We start from the raw sequence: 24,020 nt of genomic DNA on the forward strand, positions 1-24,020 counted from the left end.
CAATAAGCTCAGCTACTTTGCAGTGAAGCGTATTATGGGCTTTGTTTTTTTTTTCCGGCTTGAAGCAATCAAAGCGTTTTGATTGGGGAACGAAACAGAATGAGACAAAGCGGGCCATGCATATTTATATATACGCATATGTATGTCGTAAAGTGCATTTAAATCAAAATGCGATGGCGTTGAAGCCGAGATAAATGGCCAGAGATGTTGACTAGGCCTATTCGACGTCTTGACTTAGTTGTCTTTAAATTCGAGCGAGGTTTTAATGACTGCCATGGTATAAATACCCAATTAATATGGCGTGCGCTCTCAAGGTCACCGATGCCGCAAACCCATCGTGTTGTGAATGGGAGTGCCGAGGGATGGGGACTAGCCACAATATCGAACTGCAGTCGACTGCGCCTATAAAAGCAGATACCTGCTCCATTCCCACATTAGTATCATCTCTTAGCTTCAGCTGTGCGGTAGCCTAAACATCAACAAACAATGCGTGGATTTATTGTAAGTCTTGAAATGCTACTGAGTGCAGCGCGCATGCTAATCACACCCAACCCATTGCACAACTTCCGCAGCTGATTTTCCTGTGGGCTGCCGTTTGTGGCGCTGACAAGCTGGGCTACAACTACCAGCCAGTGGCTCATTCGGATGAGGGTCTCTCGTTTGCGGCCGGCAGCGGAGTCGCCGGGGCACCTGGCGTGCAGCAAGGCGAGGCTGAGCTATCGTTGCCCATTGCGGCGCCACTCACTCCACCAGCGCCAAGTGGCATCATTCCGCAGCAGGCACCGCTTATCGAGGAGTTCCAGAAGGAGTTCTACACATATGCTGCGCCCGAGGAGCAGTTCAACGAGAACATTAACAATCAGCAAATCGCCGACTCGCTGAAGAAGAATCTGCGCGTTGTGTTTATTCGCGCGCCCGAGAATCGCGGCTTCGAGCGCGCCGCTCTTCAGCTGGCCAAGCAATCAGCCCAGCAGGAGACGGCCATCTATGTGCTGACCAAGCAGGCGGATGTTGCCAATCTGGCCAAACAGCTCAACGCACTCAAGTCGACTTCCAGCAATAAGCCCGAAGTCCACTTCGTCAAATACCGCACCCCTCAGGATGCAGCCAACGCCCAGCTGGCCATTCAGAATCAATATAATCAGCTGCCCGGCGTCTCTCGTATTTCCAACGAGGGAAGTGCACCAGTTTTGAACTTTGCCTCGCAGGCTCCTGCTGCCCCAGTGAGTGCAGTCAGCTCGCCCAGCTCCGAGTACCTGCCGAGCAATGTGGTCTCTTCACTGGATTACTTGCCCCCCACACTGCGTCGCTTCCGTGTCAAGTAAACTGTGACGCCATCTTATCAATGGTTACGATTCCTATACGATAGCACACGCCCATACAACCGCACCTACACCTCCCATTAGTTTGTAAGCACCAATACAGGAATAAAATGTTCCACCTGATATAAATCCTTCTCTACTCACTTGCAGACTAGAGTTGAAAGTTGATTGCGCGACAACTTTCACTGCGGGCTAATTTTATTTTGCAATATATTTCTCTGATGGACATTCATGCCCATATTCTCCTTCTGATGGGCGCGGTCCGATTGTCATTTGGCTGGTTAGCTCGTTTTATGTGTGATTTGTTTTCCAAGCAAATCCTCACCAAGGGCCATGACGTCGACTTCGGCGTTGGCGTTGGCGTCGGAGTTGGCGTTTCTGTTGGTGTCTGGCTGTGCAGTCGTGCGTTGTCCTTTCACAGTTAATCCCTGAAATAATAGCATGGATAAAGCGGCAGGCATGTCATAAAGTCCTGCAACAAGTTGAGCCAACCGCCGTCCCGAACAGACCCACACACACACACACACACACACACACACAGAAAGAGGGGGAGAGGAGCACACAGGTTGTAGCGCTCATATATGCACAATGGTTTTAGACAGTCGCCATTTGTAATTGGAGTTATTAGAATCGAAACGAAGCTGGCGTACAATGGCCGGAAACCATTCTCGTAGCCAGCTGTGGTCGGAATAAGTGGCAATGTCCTGTTGCATCTGTCTACAGGTATGAGTTCCAGCGGCTGATTTGGTCGGTGTTTGCTCCATTTCGCCAACACCCGGCAACAAAGAGTGTGTGTGTGTGTGTGTGTGTGTGTATTTATATGTTACAATGAGCGTGTGTGCAGTGTGCTCGCAATGATGGCTTCCTGCTTCCGCAGCAGGCAAACTCATCATGTGAGAAGCCGCACCCAAATGCCCTTTTGGCAAGCCAACCAACCTCCATCCACCATCCACGATCCACCAGACACCATCCCCCATCCACCATCCACCGTTCACGAACTATGCAGTGGATTTAGAACGTTGTTGAGTGGAGTCCTTAAATTTCACTTAGTTGTAACATAAAACTGGCATAAACGCAACTCAACGGGGCATGTATTCATGGCCATGACGGCAGCTGTTTCAACGTATATGTGCGGCTTAGCTGTCTATCTATCTGGTGTGCCATGGTGTGTGTGTCTCTGCTCTGTGTTTGTGTGTGTGTGTGTGCAGAAATCACACGCTTATCAGCAGTCAAGTGCAAGCTGAATCCGTTTTCTTGCTCTGCTACTACAGTGCTAAATCGCTAAAGCGTAACGACAACGACAATATGGCACGCACCCGGGGCCTGCCGAGCAGCAGCAGCAGTAGCAGCAGCAGCATCAGCAGCAGCAGCAGCAGCGGTGTGGCAATGACAGACCAAGCATAAAAGCCGTTTGCCTGCCTTCCATTTGCCGTCTGACTGCACTCAGACTGTTGCCTGTAATTAAGGTGATATGCGGCAGGCAACCGACCGAGTCGATGCCTCTGCTGCTCCCATCCGAATTCGTGCTGTGTGCGTGCCTTATGCCGCACAGTTTCGGGCTGCCTGCTAAGTTCTAGTATGTGTGAGAGGCGCCCAAGTATCCCAGTACTCGAATATGTGTGTGTGTGCGTGTGTGTGTGTCTGTCTGACTGAGTGCAAGTGTGCGTGCTAATGAGCAACCTGCTGTACTCGGCAACTAAATTATTAAATCAGCATTAAGCCTTCGCTCTGCTCTGGCAATCAGCCTGACGAGAGCATATCTCTGATAGTTTTGTATAACGCATGATCATCAAACACTAGCATAAATTCAGATTTTGGTTTATAAATCAAATCAGAGTGTATGCGTATACAGCCGACGCAATAAAATAAACTACTTACATATATAAATACCGCTTAAATTCAATTATAATGTAAATGCTAAATCAATATCTATAAACTCTAAACTATAAACTGTGCCCCATACCTTCACTTCTTTGGAATGTGTAGCATGCTTTTAGGCTGCTCGCGAATGCTGCCCACACTTAAAGCACCTTGATTGGCTCAAGCATACATAAAGTCGGCGCAAATGCAATTCCCCAAAGGACATACGCGTCCTCTAAATATAAGCTGGATTCTGTGACCGCTTACAAATCGCTGGAATTCGAACAACAACAAATCCACGGCAGAGCGTGGCGAGCGTCTGGCGCCCCTCAATCACACGAGCTGACAGCTGCGGTGAGCCGACCAGAACCCAGCGCCGAAAACAACGCAATCCAATTGCAAAACAAATAAATACAACAAAAAAAAAAGCGAAATTTTATTTTCTGTTTCAGTTTTAGTGTTTTTGTTTTCGTTTTTCTTTTTTTTTTCCTTCCGTTCTCTACCCAATATTTCTTTTCAATTTTTAAATGGTGCGCGTTCCGTGCGAAACTTTCGCTGTAAAACTAAATATTTTGGCATTTGTCCATATAAGGGTAAAAACTTTTTGAGTGCACGGGTGTTTTTGCTCGTTTATATGTATGTGTGTGTGTGTGTGTGTGCGTGTGTATACGAGCGGAGCTCACAAATTGAAATGTGCTTGAGACATTTCGTACCTGTTATTGTTTTGCCCGTGTGTCAGTGAGTTTCTTTGCGTTTTAGCTGCAGCAAAGTTGCAGCTGCTGTTAATTCGGCAAATGCTTCCGGCAGTGCAGCTCCCCAGCCTCCCCTGCAAACCCACACTGCCAAATGCAGCTCTCAAAGAATGTAGCTAGTAGCCAGCAGAGCGCCCCGAATGCAACTGGCAGTTGTACGCAATTTTGTCGCTGTCAAAAAGTTTCACTGTGTCCTCGTTGCTCTTACTCCAGCTCCCCCTGCTGCTCTGGCTACGACTGTGGCTGTGGCTGTGGCTGTGGCTGCTGCGGGCATAGTTTTGAATTTGTTGCAAAAAGTGTTTATTGGTTGGCTATGTGCAACAGCCACTCTATGAAAATTGAGTTATTCGTTTGGCTCTCGATCAGACCTCGGGCACATGGAGAGTTTGTATGCAAAGCGACCGCTCGGCTGCCTGTCGAAACTCGGCACACATGCTGCCAGTTCTGGCTCATTAACTTTGCCACACTCTCAGACTCTGGTGGTGCTGGTGCTTCTTGCGCTGCTGTCGCTGCTGCATATCAATTAGTTGAGTTTTAGGCGCTGCCATGTATAATTAAACAAGTTTGAGAGTTGGATCCGGGGCGACTGATAGTGGGGTCGAAATCAACGCTGAATAAACCACATCCTGTTTGCCTTTTTCACTTACAGACATGGCTCATTAGCAACAGCAGCAGCACTAGCAGTAGCAGGACTCGCTACGTTGGCCTTGGCTAATTTAATATTTATACCTTAATCAAGACACCGAGGCATCCCTTTTGATGGCTTCCTCAGGAAATCTGCTGATGGCGAGGCGTTAATTGACCAATCCCATTCAAACTTGCCATCTGCCTGCCACAGTTGTCTGTCACACAAATTTTCAATCGATAGAGCACATCTGTGACCACACACACACACACACACGCACACTAGCAGAGCACACATTCGCTCCCACACACGCGCTGCTGTGTGTGGGTGTGTGTGTGTGTATTTGTACAACCCACGGCTTTGATTCCGTAATGAGGCAAACGAGCTCGGTGCACCTTTGTAGCGCTCGGAGCATACGAAGAAGGATAGTAGGCAGACACAGACAAACACAATGACAGAGATGGAGCGAGAGAGCGAGAGAGAGAGACAGCAGGACATAAAGAGTGGGACAGACTGTGTAAAAAGAAAATGCTCAAGCTCTGTCCGTGGCTCCGGCTCTGGTCGGATGTGTTTTATGGCCAAGATACCCTTGCTTCGCCATTTATTTCGTAGTTGATCCTTTCGTTGATTATTGCACAACATTTGCTCGCACTCTGCTGCTGGTATCCCTTTAGTAATTTCGCCCGACCTCTGACCGAGTGCGCCCCCACGTTGTTTGTTTTTGTTTACGCATTTTATTGTTGAGCAGCTCCTTCAATTTCCATGCACATTTCAAGGGATTAAAAGGATATTCGTCAAACGCAAAGCTACACAAGTTTTGTTCACCACATTCGGGCACCCCGACCCCGACCCTTGACCGATTTATGTATGTATGTGTGTACCTTACCTACCTTTCTACCTTCCTATCTTCCTATCTTCCTGCCTTCCTGCCTTGCGCAACTGTTTGTGTATTGTGCTTTTGCGGTTGACACAACTTTATTTTAAATTGAAATACAACCGGAACGATGTGGAGCCATGCTTCTGGGAGACAATTTGAATACACGCTGGGCGCGGCTCAGTTTTCAACATTTATTTTATAATGTTTAGTTCATTTCTTTTTTACCACAAATAATTTTAATCATATTTTATAAGTTATATATCAATTTCGGTTTAGTAAATTGACAAGCCAAGCAGCAGGCGTCATTCTGAGAGCTGACTTTTATTTGAGTTTTCCATTTGTGTGTTCTTTTCTTATTGGAATTTACTTTTTAAAGGTTTATTTGTCATAGTACCGTTGACAGCTCGACACCAAATTGTACATATTTACTCGTATTTACTACGTACTAACTCTTTAATAATAAGTACATACACACATATTCCACAGTTACTTTTTGTATATGTATATATATATATATGTATATGTATATATGTTTGTAAATTGATTTGCATAGGTTGCAATTTTTACAAGTGTATATCTGATGCGTCGTTTGGTATGCCTGTATCTATAAATACATGTTTATTTACGTAATTGTTAATGTTTACTCTGTGGTACAACAACTTCATCATTGAATTGAATCTCTTAGCCGCTGTGGTTTTATTTTTAATAGCTCTCTTTATGCTATTTACTTATATCTTAGGATTTATAGTACAATATTTATTAAAATATATTCTTAACAAAGGGCAACTCATTGCGAAACAATAAATCAAAATTAAATCATGACATTTTTCACATGTGTATAAGCATGCATTGATATATTTAATTTATCTTCGTATTCAATAAATGATTTAAATGATATATGTTTTTTTTATTTTTGTTTTTCATTTTTTGTTGCATTGTTGTGTTATACAAACTCGGCATTAATTGTTTTTGCTAATTTCATATTTACTCTTTATATAAATAGCTTGTGTAAATATTTGATATATACGCAATGATATGTGTAATTGGAAGAATCGTGTAGTATATATATGTATGTCAATGAAGTTCTGTAGGTACCCACGGTTACGATTACAAAAATACTTATAGAGTGTTAGTGTTATAATGTCGTAGCTGGCCGATGATATGCCCTTAACAAGTCATGTAAACTATGAAGGTTTGTATATGTTCATGCTGGCAAATATCTGCTCAATACATATGTAGACTGATGAGTTGACTTAAATAATATCAAGCAAACGCAAGAGTATGTTTGTCTGTGTGTCTCGGCATATGCAAAATGATTTCCCATTTCAATAAACGTACAGTATCCGCAATTACTGCTGCTTCACAATTGAGCATCATTGAACTATTTCAATTGAATTAAATTATGTTAATTGCAATGGCCGCTGCCAGTCATATCGATGTTGAACTGTTAATTGTCTTAATTGTGTCTCTTTTCGTGTTGTGGCTTGTGGCTGTCAAATTTTATTTTCTGTTAGTTACTCGCATTACCTGTCTCGCCATTAATTCAATTATACGCATTTTGCAATCATTTTTGCTCCTTTCATTGATATCAAGCCATCGCTGGGCGCTGATTAAAGCGAAGATTTCTTAAACTGGAAATGTGTGCAAAATGCCTTTAAATAAGTTCCCGAAAGTTCGTTGGGTCGCAGTATATTTATATATATATATTGATATATGTATATACACGAGTATTATATATATAAATATAACACGTTCTTTTTGCTTACATTCATTTAACACTGAAAATTGTACAACATTTATGATATGTTTTGCGAATTGCTGTGACATTTATTTCTTCTTTTCTTAAAAGAAATCTTTACATTTATCTTTTTAAAGAGTTTTCTTGCTTATGTATATACCCCATAAATATAGAATTTGATCTGCCCACATAAGCAATACCTATGTAAGTGTTGAGATGCGTTCGATCTGTGCACGGACTTAATTCTGAACAGTTAAAGCGTTAATACACGAAAGTCTGAGACTGAAAGGTATGTATGTGTATGTACCTGTGTATGTATGTGTGTGCGTATGTCATGCATGCACATTAAGACATTAAAGGAATTTGTATATGATATTGGTTGACATGAATGCGTGATATGATTAGGAGTATGCTAGAGTGTTTCATAGATTGGTGGGAAGTATGTATTTACCCTTAATTATGAAGCGAGAAAATATCAATAATTTTAAGGATTCTCTGTATATATATTTAAATAAAATTAGACGAAAGAATAAGTTAGGAAAGAAAATTATGCTCAACATATTGAATAAGTAAAAGTCCATAGATTCTCACTTAAAATAAATCATTTATAGATAAAGATATTTGTTATTGTTGTTCCATCCCTCGGATGAAGTGTTACCTTAGGTCGCATCAACAAGTTAACACATTCTCATAATGCATATCTTGTATGTTTCAAGTTGAACATACGAATATATGTATGCATGCATATATTAGAATATACCTATTATCTAGTTAATTAATGTATATTTTATAAATTTTTCAATTGTTTTACTTGTTCAGTTAATAATAGACAGCGTAGCATAGGAAGACGTCAATACCTGCATAAGACATTTTAGCCATATTTTTAATATATAATATGTACTTTGTTATACCATTTTGTAATTATATAATTTCTTTTTTTTATAAAAATTGTATGTAGTCCTTTAAAGCATTAAGTATAAACTACATTAATGCATTCTGTTTTGTTTTTGTATTTTTTAACTTTTTCAATTCTATCTGAAACTAAGGATATACCGCATATTTTATTAACTAATGCTTTGAACAACCGTTTTAAAAAATGTTTCTATTTATTCCGGAAATTTGTAGGGGGCCTCTCATTTAATTTATGTATATTTTATGTTTCGTTTGCTATTTCTTCGAACTGTAGTAAAATGTTTGCAGGCGTAATAAATTTTATACACTTTTCATTGTTGTGGAGTTAAAAATATTTACCTAACCTCTAAATAGTTACACACTTATGAAGACGCATAATTATAGGTTGGTGTATATTGTTATAGTGTATATACTAGGTTGCTACTTGCTTTACACATATTTACTTTGCGCTGTGCTTTTACCTATTGGATTCCTTAGTTCTCCCTTTTGACTTAATTGGTATAGATACATATATTTAGTTACAATGAGTGCTACGCGTTTAGAGTTTTTCAGTTAGCAATAGACATTTAAAGCGCTTTTCAAAAATACCCTAGTCAACATACTTATAAACACCGACATAGACATAGACATAGACATAGCAATATCTCGCCTCATCTAAACAAAAAATAACCAACTGCAAAAGACAAATGAATATATTTTCCTAACTACTCGCACAATTTAGACAGATCCATTGCGATAATAACAATTTACAAAACGCAATTAAGGACTAAATGAATGGAAATAAATAAGCTGTGTAAGTGTAGGGAACCGGGCGTACCGACACCAGCACAGGCGAATTGCGCGTCAGCGTGAGTTCACCCCTTTAGGGTGACCCTTTATTTGATTTGCCACGTGCGGCAGATTGCGACCATTTCAGCGCCTTTTCTTCGCGTTTCCTTTGTTTCGTATTGTTTTTGTTAAATTTTGTTGTTGTTAAGATTCTTGTTTTTCTCAAAATGTTTTCAACACTGATTGTATTTGTAAGCTTCTTGGTTTAACTGTCTAATTATTTTACATTTAAACATTTAATTTTCTTTGTGGGGGTTAATTAATGTTCGGTAGCTAGGGCCCAAATTCAATTTCGACCGAATCTTAGCCTTAGATTTGCCATTCGCTATTAGCCAAAGCGTTACAACACGATAAAAAATATCCTTTTCTTTGCATAACTTTTTTTTTCTTTTTTGTTTGTTTATTTTCTCTTTTTTTGTTAAATTTTTCGTTAGCATTTTTTAGGTACATGGACCCAAGCAGTCTGCCTTAAGACTGCTCAAGTTTGCCGTAAACTCTGTTTAACTAGTTTAAGTGTTTGTTTCATATACAATTATTTTTTTCTCTCTCCCTCTTTTGCTGGCGCATTTTACAAATATTTGGCCAGACCCAAAACCACAACTGGCTGACCTTCAAATAGCAAAGTAACCGTTTGTCTTTTTGTTAATCTGTTTTTCTCAGGACATCCTCAGGACCTGGGGCAAAGAAATGTTCAATTGTAAGTTTTACACAAATTACACTATAAAATTGCCTTCTGTTGAAAGTGAAACAGATTCTCATTGTTCTCATTTGACTGCAACTTAATTACAAATATTTCGTTCACTTACTTTTGCTTTCTGTTTCTTTTTGAATACCAAAATTGCAGTCCGGCAATTATTTACAAAAAAAAATCTATTTTAATTAGCTTGCCAGAACGAGACAAAAAATGTTATTGTTTATGCACTCGCTCTAAAATGTTTGCATGGCTTACTGCTCTTCACACACTCCGCTTGTTTCAGCTTAATTACACTGAAATAAATTAAATTTGGTCTACAATATGTGTGTGCAAGCCAAAAGCTTGTGTATGACTTTTTGTTGCGTTTGTCTCCCTTCTATCTTATTTATTTTTATTTATTTACTCTTCTTTGTTTTGCTGCTGCAATCGGTGCCCTCGGTTTTGGTGTACTGTACCTTTACTACTTCGGTGGTCTGCTCTCCTACAGCAGTTTGTGTTGCAACTTTTGCCGTTGGGGCTGCCTAATAGCTCAGTGGCAGCAAGGCGAATATCAGCAGGGGCGCCAACGACCACAGATGCGTCAGGGCAGCCCCACGCGCCCGCCAACCTGCAGAGGTCTCGTTTCCGTGCCCATTACCGTTACCAAGCGCTGCCATCCCAATGCTAGGTGGCGCTGTCGACGTGGAGGACGCCTGGTGTCGCTCAACCTCCACTGCAAAGGTCAAAAGAGAGGCGAACATTATAAATAAAGCTTTAGAAAGTCAAAAACAATGCTCGGATCAGGTGGAAAATATACTTTGGATGCAGGCAGCAGTCAGGGCTGCCTAACAAAATTAATTAGACCCCTTAGAGTCATCGTCTGTGAGACAACGTAGCTAAAAACAGAAAAGCGAAAAAACTAAGTTGACAAGTGAACGCATAAATAATGAATGTGGAAAGAGCTTTTACGAAATGGAACGAAGATAAGGGAAAATCAAATTTAAGCAGAGACTTGGTCTGGGCTCAAAACGATTTTACATCAAGACTTAAGTGACACAAAATGATTTTTGCTGGGACTGGGAATTCAATCAGGTCATAGGGCTGACAAAGCTAAAAACGAATATCAGGGATCGACAGCAAATTAAAAATTAAACTTTCGAAGGCAGTGGAAATAATAATTTGAATGTAGTTTCTGTGAAAACGATTTAACAAAATCAATGCAGGCAAAATGATATTAGATGTGGTTTAGGTGGCATAAAAAACAATTAGGGATTGAAGCGCTCTTCTCAGTGAAGTGGCCAAAATAAACGACGCACTTCACGCACCATAAATAACACGCATACGCCCCTTGGTTTAGGGGACACTCAAGAGCCGAACAGGCCGTTAGCAACCGCCGACGACGGCGACAGAGACAGAGAGAGAGAGAGAGCTAGAGCGAGAGCGAGAGTGGCCAACGACCGCCTTGAGTCATGGGTCTAGTAATGTGTAAATTATTTCATGCAATTTGAGACAATTTACAGCACTGGCTGAGTCAACGGCTTTAGTGGGTGCAAGTGCTAACAGGCAGCGTTTAGGCAAACAAAGCCGAGCAAATATATAAATTAACTTTTGTTTGCCCGCCTTACGGTAATATGGGCTGGGCGGCATTAAGCGAAATATAAACGTGGGCAAACAGAATAGATGACACACGCCCACACATTGCGCGCTGGGTGGGCGGCGGCTCTAGGGGTGCCCGACTGTAAAGTCAACGGCAGAAATATAAATTAGGGACGCATTTTAAAATGCCAAAAACGCTGCCACATTGACTTTTGCTGTCCTGGCCCAGCGCTGTTATTGTTGTTTCTTTCAGTGAGAGTCATCATGACGCAGCCAGGCAGACAGCCACAGCAATAACAATGGGCATACATTTAACAGGGCTGCTGTCTAACCCAGCAGCCATATGAAGCTAAATTATTTTGTGTAAATGCGGCCGAGATTCCTTCCGACCGACGTTGCATAACTCACATTCATGCCGGGCGCCCGTATGCAAACGAGGCATATTTTTGATGAGCTCATTGCTCGCAATTTCATGAAGCGAGTCCCAAAGCAAATATTATTCTTGCACAGTATTACACGTAGCGCACAATAAATACATGCAAACATGCTTAGGTGTAATATACTAATTTGGGTGGGCACACATCTCAATAGCCGTGCTTATATGCACATCACGCTTTCCAGCGAATGCCACACTCACCTTTCACCGAATACGTTTTGTAGTCGGCGTACTGCTCGCCCTGGCCAACCGTCGCCGGTATTGTGGACAGACATGTGATCTCCATGCGGCCGTTGGTGCCCACGTGCTGCTCCGTTATCTCCAGGTTGAGCTGACTAATGCTGAACATGCCCTTCTCCATCTGAGCGGCAGTCACAGCTGCCGCTGCGGCGGCCACGGCACTGCCCCCGCCAGGATGAGACAGCGGACGCTGATAGCCAGCTGCCAGCTGGTTCATAGGCCCGGCGTTTGAAGGGATGCCCAGTTCCTTGTTCAAGTTGGGCGCCTGAGGGCCGAAGCCGCCGCTGTTCAGGGTACTGCGAATTATGCCGAGCGCATTCTCGTTAATATGGCGGCGGAACTTTCGGTTTGAGTTTCTGAAAAAAATGGGAATTAAGCAGAAGTTGGAATGGTTAAAAGATTGCAGAAGTGGGTATCACTCGTCGGGCTGAGTTAAATGCGCCACAAGCCAAAAGCCATTTGCCCACAAATAAACTCGTAACGCAAATATTTGCATTTTATGATTGATGTGTGAACACATGAAACGCCAAACAAGGGAGGGTATTCCACATGCTAGTCACGCATTAAAACGAATTTGAGTACAATATATATTTCAGCAAACCCATTTGCAATCGGTCAAGGATTCGGCTGAATAAATGAGACGATGGAACGAAAGCGTCTATGAGGCCCACTTGTATATGGAACAGCTAAGGCAAATATCGATAATTGAATAATGGTCTATGAAATATGATGCTGACAGCCCAAAGTTATTTTTTAATTAAAATCGTTCGCCTCAGGCCCATTCAGTTCCGTGGAAGTACGCGAAATCAACTGAATAAATGGTGAGGCTTTAATCTGTTACGGCTCAAGTTGGCGACGTGCTTTAATGGAGTTGAGCGGATTTGGTGGATAAGTTTGCATTATTCGTATACGAGCGCCGCGAGTCCCACTCACACATTGTAGGTCCAATTATCCTTTACGACTTTGTTTCATATTTGATAAGAAGCCTGCGCGGCATATAAATGAGTTCAAGTGTGCTCGGTGAGATTTCGACGGCTGCGGCCTCGTAATTACCTCAGCCGTGCGTGCGGGCGCCGATGTCTGTGACGACGTGTTGCTTTATTACAAATGCAAAATGACTGCGAAATTACCTGCACACACACACACACACACACTCACACACTCACACACACACACACACACTTAAGCACACGCACAGTGCGTGCAGCTACGTTTGAGAGAATTATGTGGGGACCGTAAAGTTTTATGCACCCAATGTGCTGGCAAACCAATTGACAGCTGTGTTAGTTTAAAGCCTCAGTGTCGTTGGACTTTAATGGCACGCTGGCACTCACAGCTGCGAGGGGCTTATTAAAACTTCCGACAACTGTAGTTGGAGTGGAAACAATGAGCTTACGCTCGCCTCATTTGACCAATTATATCATTTAGCAGGGGACGACGACAAAAGCGAATTCCAATTGCAAAGCAAGTGCGTCGCAAATAATATTTAAATATTATATTCCTGGCTCGGCAACAGCAGCAAAAGTGCCTGGAAACAGCATCCGCTATCGAGGAAGGTCATGTCTGTATGTGTGGGTGTGTATAAGTATAAGTATATATTAAATTAAATATGTATAAAATATATCTCCTCTTTTAATATTGTATAACAATTGAAATTGTTACTTTTCTTTTTTATACATTTATATTAATCTTCATTTACAAATATAATTTAGTTGAATTCATTTTAGATCAATATATTATATTCCAGGCAAGCGCAGCAAAAGTGCCTGGAAACAGTTGCTCGACGGTGTCAGCGACAGAGCATCCGCTATCGACCTATCTGCCTGCGAGCTATAGCAGAGGTATGACAACATGGAAATGTGTTTATGCCTTAGTTTCGAGCTGCTTCCGTTGCTGCTGGGCGTGGTAAGAAATGTTCTGCATAAAATATTTGCAAATTTAAATATATATAAGAAAGTGTAGAATGCTCTGGCAATACACCACAGTTGTGGGTGACTAGAAACAAATGGTTCTTTCATTTTCGATGATCTTGCAATTTTGGTTATTTCCAAGATATTCTGTACTCTGATGCAAATGCTTAATCGGGATTAGACTGTACAACATCTGAAAACTATGCAGTGTATGCAGTGCACATTGTGCGGTATATGCTTAAGACTTCATCACGTACAAGGAGAAAACAATCCCCAACGCCTCTGGACAGCGCAGGGATGAAGTCTGCAGCAGCAGCGGCAGCCATATCTACAATAACATGAAAAGCCAGTTGCTGGCAGACAGCATCAACATCAACAATAAGCTAGTTTAACTAAGAGCGAAAACAAATGCCGGGCTAAACTCAAAGCAAATGCACAATATCCGCATAAGCCTTCGACAGCATTGCGTTGACGAGCTTGGCAGCAGCAATAGAAATGGCAGCGATGACGGCAGCAACAGCTGCTGCAGTAACATCATCAACGGGGCTATTGCTATTGCTATTGTTGTTGTTGTTGTTATTATTGTTGGTGCTGGCGATGCTGATGCTGCTGCTTTTGGTATTACAGTTGCCGTACTTGTTGTCTTAATCAAATTCCTTATGCAGCGCTCTTTTCACAGGAAAAGCAACAACCGGCAGCGAAAGAACATCAGCAGCAACAGCAGCAGCAGCAGCAGCAGCCGTGGCAGGAAGCTCAAGTTCAAAACACAACAAACTTGGCAAGCAATGCAAATAAAGCGGAAATGCGGGACCCGGTAAGCCGTCGAGCAATATTGGTAGCAGCCGAGTTATGAAAGTTCCATAATGCTTTAAACTCTACCTTAAACTACTCCATAAGATATCTAAAGTTGACGCTGACATGCAAGGTCGTTTACGCGGTTCGGCCTTATCGCTGCCCTGCCCAAGGCGATAATTTGAGAAATACGCCTAATTAATTGCCATGTCATGTAGTCTGCTGTTGCTGTTGCTTGTGTTGCGCCTCTTATTGGCTTATATGACTATCGGCCGCAAAAGTTTCAGCTTTATTTTGCTTTCGAACGCAACCAAATGAGCTGAGGGCACACAGCATAAAGCAGCAAATCCTTTTAAGAATTTATGGCCAGGGGTTACGTTCCCTGCCAGCACACACCCTGAACTATGAAAAAAAAAACAAGTAAGAAAGCTCTAGTCGAGACTGCTCGACTACGAGATCCCCTGAACCCTACGACCAACTGATATTTCAATAATAACACGCACACACACACACACGAATACAAACAAACAAACGCACACACATACACATACAAACAAACACACGCATACACACACACTCACATATACAGGCGATTGCGCTTGAGTTGCGCTGCAGTGTTGGCAATATTATAACTTATTCGTTGAATAATTTAATTTCTAGACGTACGATCGTACTGAAACTTTCAGAAAGTAATTATAACGTTGAAATGTATGTGTATACCGAAGCACAAGTCTCTAGTATTTGATATACGACTTTTACAAAGATGAGGGTGAGGGGGTGGATTAAGGGGTGGGGGTAAATTTTAACAAAAACCGAAATTGTATAAAATACATCTTAATATACATTTTAAATTTGGAGACTCTAGCTTAAAAGACGTAGGAGATATAATTTTTAAAATGATCTTCGATAAGGTTTTTTATCGATAAAAAAGTATCGGAATGAGTTATCGTTTTTTAGTGATAAACTCGATATCCGCGTGATATATACGGACATTTTAAAAAAAAGTTGAAGTCTCTAGCTCTTATATCTTCTGAAATCGACGCGTTCAAACATACGGACAGACGGACGGACGGACGGACGGACGGACGGACGGACGGACGGACGGACGGACGGACGGACAGACAGACGGACAGGGCTAAATCGACTCAGCTCGTCGCCCTGATCAAGAATATATATACTTTGTGGGGTCTGCCACGCCTCCTTCTGCCTGTTACATACATTTTAACAAAACCATTATACCCTGATTTCCCATTTTCAATGGGTTCAGGGTATAAAAACATGCTCGATATTCCTGCCACCGGGCCCATAGCCAGTTCATTCTGAGCACAAGGACTCTCCCGAGAAACAAGAAAAGCAACTTAACCCATAGCAGGGCAACAGCAACAAGCAGCAACAGCAAAAGCTACAACAACAACAACAACAGCGATAACAACGCCCAACACCACAACGCAACGGTTACGTGCCAAATCCCATGAATTTCTTATATTCAAAGACCTTTGTAATCGAAAACCGGAAGTAGAGCTAGCCGCAAGTTGGTAACAGTAGTAAAAGTGGTCAAGGCAGACACCGCCATGATTAGCACTTCCACGTTGGGAAACTTTGCTCTTAGCTCGACAGACCTTTCCATTAAAGCACAAATTATTCAAATTTCCATGTCAAATCAAGTTAATTATTGCTAGACAAGATCTAACGTGCAGACAGGCTTCAGCTGCAGATAACAATGTAACACATTGATTTGGATTGTGCCTGGCTTGCTCCATGTTTATTGTTCAGCTCATGAATTCAGTAAAATTATGTGGGTACATGCATATGAACTTGTTACACAACACTGCTGCAGAAAGTGGGCATACCCCGTGGCTCAGTGGGAACAGAGTACTCTTAACCACACGCACACAAAGGTTCATCACATTTTAAATTGGGTCAACTGAGGTCGGCGAGAACAACAACAGCAGCAGCAACAACAACAACAATAACAACTACAACAACACTGGCTGTCATGGGCATCATATTATAACTGACACTGACAGCGAAGGTTTTTTCTTATGTTTTATGTCGCGTCGCGGCATTTCGGTCTATTGAATTATTTATGCAACGTAAAGTGCCTTCGCGTGCCGAGAAGCAACGGATACCGAGCACGGTAACTGAGTAATTTCACAGTCTCCTACATACATACATACATATATAGATTTATACTCTGCGTCAGTGATACTCTGGAAGAGTAAATTGCGTTTAGTGAATCTGTATATATGTACATAAGATATCAACATAAACGGGCAAGGAAATTAAGCAATTTTTAAAGAAGACCTTAAACATACATACAATATGCATACATTTTCTAGAAGTTACTCCGGCAGAAGTGCAAAGGATCCATCAACGCAGACAGGCATTAACCTTAACAAATAAGGGCATTTTGATGAACTACCGCTTAATATTTGAACGGTTCACTTTATATATAAATATATACATTTACAGCAAAAAATGTGTTTTTCTTTTACTACGAACAAAAGATTTATTACTCTGGACGAATTCTTATTTAAAACAGAACTAACAAGATTTTTTAAAACATCAAAAGGTCTTTTAAATGCAAATATGTATATATATGTATGACCCTTGTATAATTTATTTCCTTTAATGACAATGAATATTTAAATAAATAATTAAGTGTAAACGCTGAATAATATATTCTCAAATAAAATAATTAAGTGATTAAAGTTGTTAGTAATAAAATTAATAATTAAATATATTGATTACAAAAGTTAACTGTTGAATTATTTTTAGAATTTTTTAAACTCTAATTATTTATAGTTTCAAATTATCTTGTATTCGGTAAGATTAAAGAGGGAATTGCTATAAATTATTTAAAATAAAATAGAACTCTAATAGCTGTATGGAAAACTAAATTCAAATTGCAAATCTCTAACTTTCTATACTATCTGATAATGAAGCATGGATAAACAGATAAATCTAGATAAACTTAGCTACCCGACCTAATATGATTTATAATACCCCGACTTCTAATTTTGAATGAATTCTGAGAATATAAAGTAATTTGAATGTAGAAAATAATAAAATTTTATTCAAGCATTTATTGTCGAATGATTTAATTATAGTAATAAACTTTATTAAAATAAAAGTCCCTGCATTTTCATTAAAATTTCGATAGACTTTCCGTTTGCAGCTACATTAACTGTTAAAAAGCGCTCTTCAAATGTAGTTTGTGTAATTGTTTTATCTGCACTTACAGCTGCTTGTTTCTGTTCGTCAAATTGACAAGTTGCGGGCAGCTCTGGGATAATTTACTTAATTGCACATTTATAGCCTTTTGGCTGATTGCGCACTTATTTCGATATTGTGTGTACATATGCCACTTGGCGAACTCACATGCCTCCAATTAACTAAATTACGTTTCTGTTGATTTCGATCGGGCCTTGTCACAATTTGATGAGTTGAATTAAACACTCGATAGTCTCATTATCGAATTACAAATATTTTAGATTGTTTGATAAAAAGTCAATAATGGCAAATGACGACTGCAGCCCTATTTACACAGTTAGCCTAAAGAGGGGCAACCGTTTTTTCGGAGTAGACTAATGTATAAAAGTATGCCACAAAATTCAGCACAGAAAAAAAAATACCAAACAGTATTTTTCTGTCGTTGATAATTAAATAAATAGTCGTATGTTATATAAAAATGTTATATTAAATGGTAATAACGAATAATTCAACTGAACAAAATAAAAGCTAATAAAATGCGAAACTCTCTTTGCAGCCTTGTTAAAACAGAATTCAATATATCTGCAGCGAAACTCGATTTCATTCGTAAAATTCGCGAGAATCATCGAGTTGTGTCCAATCAGTTTCCAGCACTCACAGCAAAAGTAAATAAAAATTTTTGCGATGTCACAACATACATGCATATGTATGTATATGCAGAATCAAATTAATTCAAAAACAAAAATCTGAAATGATGCGTTACTATAAAATGCTGGAAGCGCTTGTTAATTTGCATAACTACTGCCTATGCTTTGTATTTTTATTTGCTGTCGTTTATTTTGATATTTGTTTTTATTATTACTACTATTATTATTATATTTTCTTTTTTTTTCATATTTTTTTTTGTTTTTTGTTTTTTTACGAAACGGTATTGTTATCTGCTTTGGCCAAACAATACAGACGAATACAGTTACAGTGGTCGAGGGCTAACGAAATGACTTTGCATTACATTAGCTCAATGCGCGCAGCAGGCGGTTCCCACTGTTGTTGTCATGCTAATCGATTGCCATCATTATAAAATATTTATCGTGCATATATTTAATTTCAATTCAATTTCCGAATCACTGGCTATGCAACTATTTGGCTTTGGTGTTGACATTTCTGTTGTTGTCACAGTGCTGTAATATTTTTGGAATTTGTGTGAGCGATTATAATTAATTAATTACATGGCCACAAAATGGCCAAGAATGCAAATTTCTCGCCAACCGCTGCAACACACTAGATACCCCACCTGCCACCTGCCACCTACCGCTTGGCATTGGCCCCATATGGGTAACGTTTATTCGCCCCCAATAACATCTCGAACCGGTGCTTCCACTTTTTCCGCCATTTCCATGTCCGCGATTCGGCTCGATTGATTCAGCGAAATTTGCAATAGGGTTTTGATTTATGCAAACTAATTCGCTGGCGGATACGGCTAGCCGCTATTGCGGCGCTAAGGTGGATGAACGGCAAAAAAAAAAGCAACACAACAAAAACGCAGCCTCAGCGGCTATCGACTGCGCAATCTGCATCTCCAACGGCGTCTGGCGCCTGGCACATTGCTGCCGGTTATAAAAACGCCCATCGCCCGCACGGGCAACATCACACGCCTTTCACACCTCGAGGCGCAATCGTGCTCATTGACAGCGCAAATTGGACTTTGAAGCGTCCGTGGAAAATGCGAGCATTTATTGTAAGTTCACCGTGAGAACTTTTCACCTAAGTTTCTTTGATCTCCAATCGGATTATCTCTCAATGACAGATATTGGCTTTACTGGCGACGGCCAATGCAGACGTGGGCGGATATAATTATGGATTGGGCATTGACAATGTATCGAACGGAGGCTCATTAACTGGCGGCTCGCTGACGGATGGTTCGCTAACCGGTGGCTCACTAAACGGTGGCTCACTAAACAGTGGCTCACTAAACGGTGGCTCACTAAACGGTGGCTCACTAAACGGTGGCTCAGTTGTGGATTATGGAACCAACAGCCAACAGCCGGACTATTCTAGCGTCAATACAGAGTTCAACAAGGAGTTCTTCACATATTCTGCACCCGAGTCGGACTTTGAGGATAACCGCAGTGTCGGCGATCTGGCCGCCTCGCTGAAGAGGAATCTGCGCGTGCTCTTCATTCGTGCGCCCGAGAACAAGGGTCTGGAGAACGCAGCCGTGGCGCTGGCCAAACAAGCGGCCGAGCAGCAGACGGCCATCTACGTGCTCACCAAGCAGGGCGATCTCACCAGCCTGGCCAATAAGCTGCAGAACCTCAATAGCATCAACGCCCGGAAGCCGGAAGTGCACTTCGTCAAGTACCGTACTCCAGAGGACGCCATCAATGCGCAGCGCACCATTCAGCAGGAGTACGATCGCCTGGGCGGCAGCTCAACGTCCCACAATGCGGGCATTGCGCCAGTGCTTGACTTTTCCTCCAAGCAGGTGGTTCAGCAGCCGCTGCAGCTGCTGAACGAACGCCAAGCGGGAGCTGTCAGCCTTGAGTCGCTCGGCAATGGGAATGCAGCCTCAGTCGTCTCGGAGATTGAGCCGAATGCTGCCTACTTGCCACCGGCAGGCGGCTCGCCCAGCTCCACCTACTTGCCTATTAACAAGGTTAAGTAGGCGTGGCAGTCGCTCGTGCTGCAGCAAATTAGCCAAATTGTACTGCTAAGTTTTTCGCCCTAACGTTCGTTATAAAATACAAATTTAATTTTAATGTACACTCGTTGTGTTGCTTTTGTTGCCGCTCATTGTGATTAATGGAGTACACCATTTCAGCGTCTTGTAGCTGGTATCAGTAAGCACTTATCCCTGCCCCACACACCACCATACCACCACTAGCAATTAGAACTGAAAGCGCACTGGCATTGGCCTCACTTAAAACTGGCCTTTCTTCTGTGGGGAGTCCTAGTTCTAGTCCCTGCTCCCCGCTCTCCCCCGTTCAGAATTAGTGCCCCGGTTTATGACACGTTCGCCACGGCTTCTGTGGACCCACCCAGAAGGATTACCGCCACACACGCGATCAGAGCCGGAGACCAGCTAATTACATCCATACTGCTGGCTGCTCAGACATAGCTACGGCCAATTTCTTGGGCCTTAAGTTGGCGCGAGTCGCGACATTTAATGGCCGCCCTTTTGGAGGGTCAACTCGGTAACATTTTCAGCGCACGAAAAACGAAAAGCGAAAGCGAAAAGCAAAGAAACAAAACCACACTGAAAATTAAATGAAAATTACAAGCTGCATTTAAGGGCGCGCCTTTGTAGTTTGCTCGTAGCGAGGCAAGAGCCAAAACAGAGCCAGAAAATCCAACACACAATAACAGTAAAGAGACCAAGTATGCGGAATGTGCCATTGAAATAGTTACAAAGTAGAATGCCCCAGCTCAAGAATATATTATTTTATTTTCATTGTTATTATTATGTGTTGTGTTTAGTTTTTAATAATTATTTAATTCTATGTAATAATAAATGGGGGCATTGAAAAAAATGATTATGTTCTCATTTAAATTCTAAATAATTTTTTGCAACAATATAATTTATCTTAAATAAATGGCATTCATTCGAATCAGCAATTTAAGCAATTTAATATTTGTGTCATCTCTCTTTTGATTGGTACATATTTTGTCAAATGCAAATATTCACTCTTCTATATACGTACATACCGAGATAAGATTAAATGCAAATTCTTCGCTTAAAAACTTTTGAAATTGATTTTTTCTTCAATTGACTTAAATCGTTTTTACGCCCATCAAACAAAATTGAAACGAAATTTTTGTTAAACAAATAAACGAATGCTGTTTCTCCGGTTTTCTCTCTTCTTTTTTAAAGTTACGCAAGCCAGATTATAGATAGAGACGGCACAAAAGGTTCAAGGTATTCAGCAGCAGCACGCACGAAACCCTAAACCTACACATGTATGTATGTATGTATGTATGTATGTCTACATTTATCTCCAGAGGCTTGTGCCTGGCACAATGAATGGTCTTACGTGTTGCACAAACATAAATTGTGCAACAACGTGTAAACTACTTTTTGACTGCATAAAATGCCCCATTCATATGCCTTTGCCTGGCTGAGTTTCCTGTGCACGGACACCCTTTTCTAGCTGCCGATGCGACGCCCATTCCTACCACCCCCCTCCCCCTGCCCTGTCGCTCAAGTGCACATTCAGCACTACGTGTTATGCCTTTTATGGCTATGCCACTGTTTCTGCTGTTTCTCTTTTTATTTTTGTTGTTGCTGTTGCGTTGTGTTTTTATTGCAACAATTCTTTAGATTCTTCGGTGCGCTTTAAGGGCATTCCGTTGCAACTCAAGCAGCTGAGCAGGACTCTTAACCAAATGGCGGCCATTCACAGAGCTGTTTAATAGAGCGACACAGAACAATGAGCAGTTAATTTGTGTTGCTCTTAGCCTTGATTGTGTTTGGCAATAATTTAATCAAATTTAGTGGTTAATTAGGTTGCAAGCCCGGCGGCGCACATGGCGCATACTTAATGCAGTTCGAGAGTTCGGCACTTTATGGCAAACATTGACATTCTATTTGCATAAAATCACATGCATAGCAATACAGAAAGAGAGAGAGGGAGAGAGTGAAAGAGAGAGAGAGAGAGTGAGTGAGGGAGAGTGAGAGCAAGGCATGTATGCGGCGCAGTGTATTAAGCATGAACTTAATAAACATTCCAGTGTACGTCACGCCCCACACACCCACACACATACACCTATACGCAAAGGGAAATTTATGCACGCTACTGCAAACATAAACGTGACCGTTACTCGTTACCTTCTGTTCCTTGTTGTTGCTGTTTCTGCTGCTGCTGCTGCTTGCGCATTTTTTATAGTTTTTTACTTCGTGCTGGAGTGTTGCATAAATATGCGCCAAGTTTTAATAGTGGGCGCGTCTGCAATTACGCCCACAATCGTACACACATACGTAAATAGTGCGCAGCCTGTAACAGAAGCCATGAATAAACCCCATACAGGGTGCCTCAACTGCACAAGACTAATGGAAATGGATCTGTGAAACAGATAGAGATTGACATATTCTAAACAAAACTTCTTTGGTTTCTTTGCATACACTTTTGAGTTGTTTCCTTTTTAGTCGGCGCCCTGTACTGCAGCACCCTGTACCCACCCTGTAGCTTCAAGGCCCTAAATGTTGCAGGTCAGGCACAGCGCAGTTCACTTGCACCCGTGCCACCTGGCTTATACTCTTCCGGGAGCGCTCTCGTGCACTTTGGATATAAATATTGCTTATTAACGTTAAGTTTTCAGCAAAATTAGTTTTTCACACACACACACAGACACACACACACGCACGCGCCGCATTTTGAAATGCGGCAAATTATTTATAAAATGTTTTTGCCTTTGCGCGTTGCCAATGCAATTAGCTGGCAAGGAAATGGCGCAATAGCTAATCATGGCTTCCACTTAGGGATAAATTAACCAACTAGCATTTCCAAGTACTAACAGACACATGCGCATACATAATCGCAGAGCACACACAATTGGGAAATGGCAAATTCGTGGGCGAAGGCAACATTGGCTGGCAATTGGGCTAAAAGCTTTTCAGGGCTGGCTGTGAGCTACCCGGGAAAAAACTGTAAGTTAAATATGATATAATTTGGGTTCCCTTGTAGCCTAATTAAAACCAACTGCAAAAGGCCAGACAGCCTGCCTGAGGTATCTAACTGCGCCAGCTAAGATGACAGCGCAATCCCAAAACATGCCGCATTTGCGTTATTGTCTTACGCCTGTCTTGGCCTGGTTTACGGCTCTGCCATTGCACTTTATGTCAGGGCCACTTTGCTGGCGGCCCATGTAAATGCCTGCCACGTGGCTTGTGTGTAGTAAATGTGTGTGTGAGTGCGACGCACGACCTCACAACTTCAAAGAGCGGCAGCAGCAGGTAGGAATTGTGGCGCTGCCTGTCATTAAACTAGCACCACGCACACACACCCGCACACCTACATCCACACACAGGCATGCCCCTGGCTTTGAAAGTTGAGCTGAAAAAAGTTGGTATATTGGAAAAGTTTGCCTTCTTGATTTTTAATATCACAGGTGAGCGTAAATAATTTATTGCATTCATTTACGTTTCACTTCCAATCGCACCACATAAACATTTCTAGCAGGCAGCAGGTGGCGCAGGGGGCGCAGGGGCGGCATTTTTTGTATACCCACAACAATAAAAGCCGAAAGGAGCTG

The 24,020-nt window shown here is 41.6% G+C and overlaps 3 protein-coding genes across 3 annotated transcripts in view; 2 read left to right on the forward strand and 1 right to left on the reverse strand.

The window, feature by feature from the left end:
• The first annotated feature begins 360 nt into the window (after positions 1–360).
• Positions 361–1,451, forward strand: TwdlD (TweedleD). Its single transcript, XM_018113664.3, has 2 exons — positions 361–501; positions 573–1,451. Exons 1-2 carry the CDS (start codon positions 487–489, stop codon positions 1,323–1,325), a joined length of 768 nt encoding a protein of 255 aa, XP_017969153.1. The 5' UTR covers positions 361–486; the 3' UTR covers positions 1,326–1,451.
• Positions 1,452–8,173: 6,722 nt separating this feature from the next.
• Positions 8,174–24,020, reverse strand: part of beat-VII (Immunoglobulin domain-containing protein beaten path VII) — a 42,459-nt gene continuing 26,612 nt past the window's right edge. The window contains exons 8-9 of the mRNA XM_018113662.3: positions 11,821–12,215; positions 8,174–10,320 (exon numbers count right to left, since the gene is read on the reverse strand). Coding sequence (XP_017969151.1) covers positions 10,130–10,320; positions 11,821–12,215 — 586 coding nt within the window. The 3' untranslated portion in view covers positions 8,174–10,129. The remainder of the gene's footprint in view (positions 10,321–11,820; positions 12,216–24,020) is intronic.
• Tb (Tubby) lies at positions 19,285–20,534 on the forward strand. Its single transcript, XM_030390952.2, has 2 exons — positions 19,285–19,509; positions 19,579–20,534. Exons 1-2 carry the CDS (start codon positions 19,495–19,497, stop codon positions 20,434–20,436), a joined length of 873 nt encoding a protein of 290 aa, XP_030246812.1. The 5' UTR covers positions 19,285–19,494; the 3' UTR covers positions 20,437–20,534.

The sequence above is a fragment of the Drosophila navojoa genome, chromosome 2 (assembly GCF_054131105.1).
Source record: "Drosophila navojoa isolate 15081-1374.11 chromosome 2, UAZ_NAV_1.0, whole genome shotgun sequence".
Taxonomy (NCBI): Eukaryota; Metazoa; Arthropoda; class Insecta; order Diptera; family Drosophilidae; genus Drosophila; species Drosophila navojoa.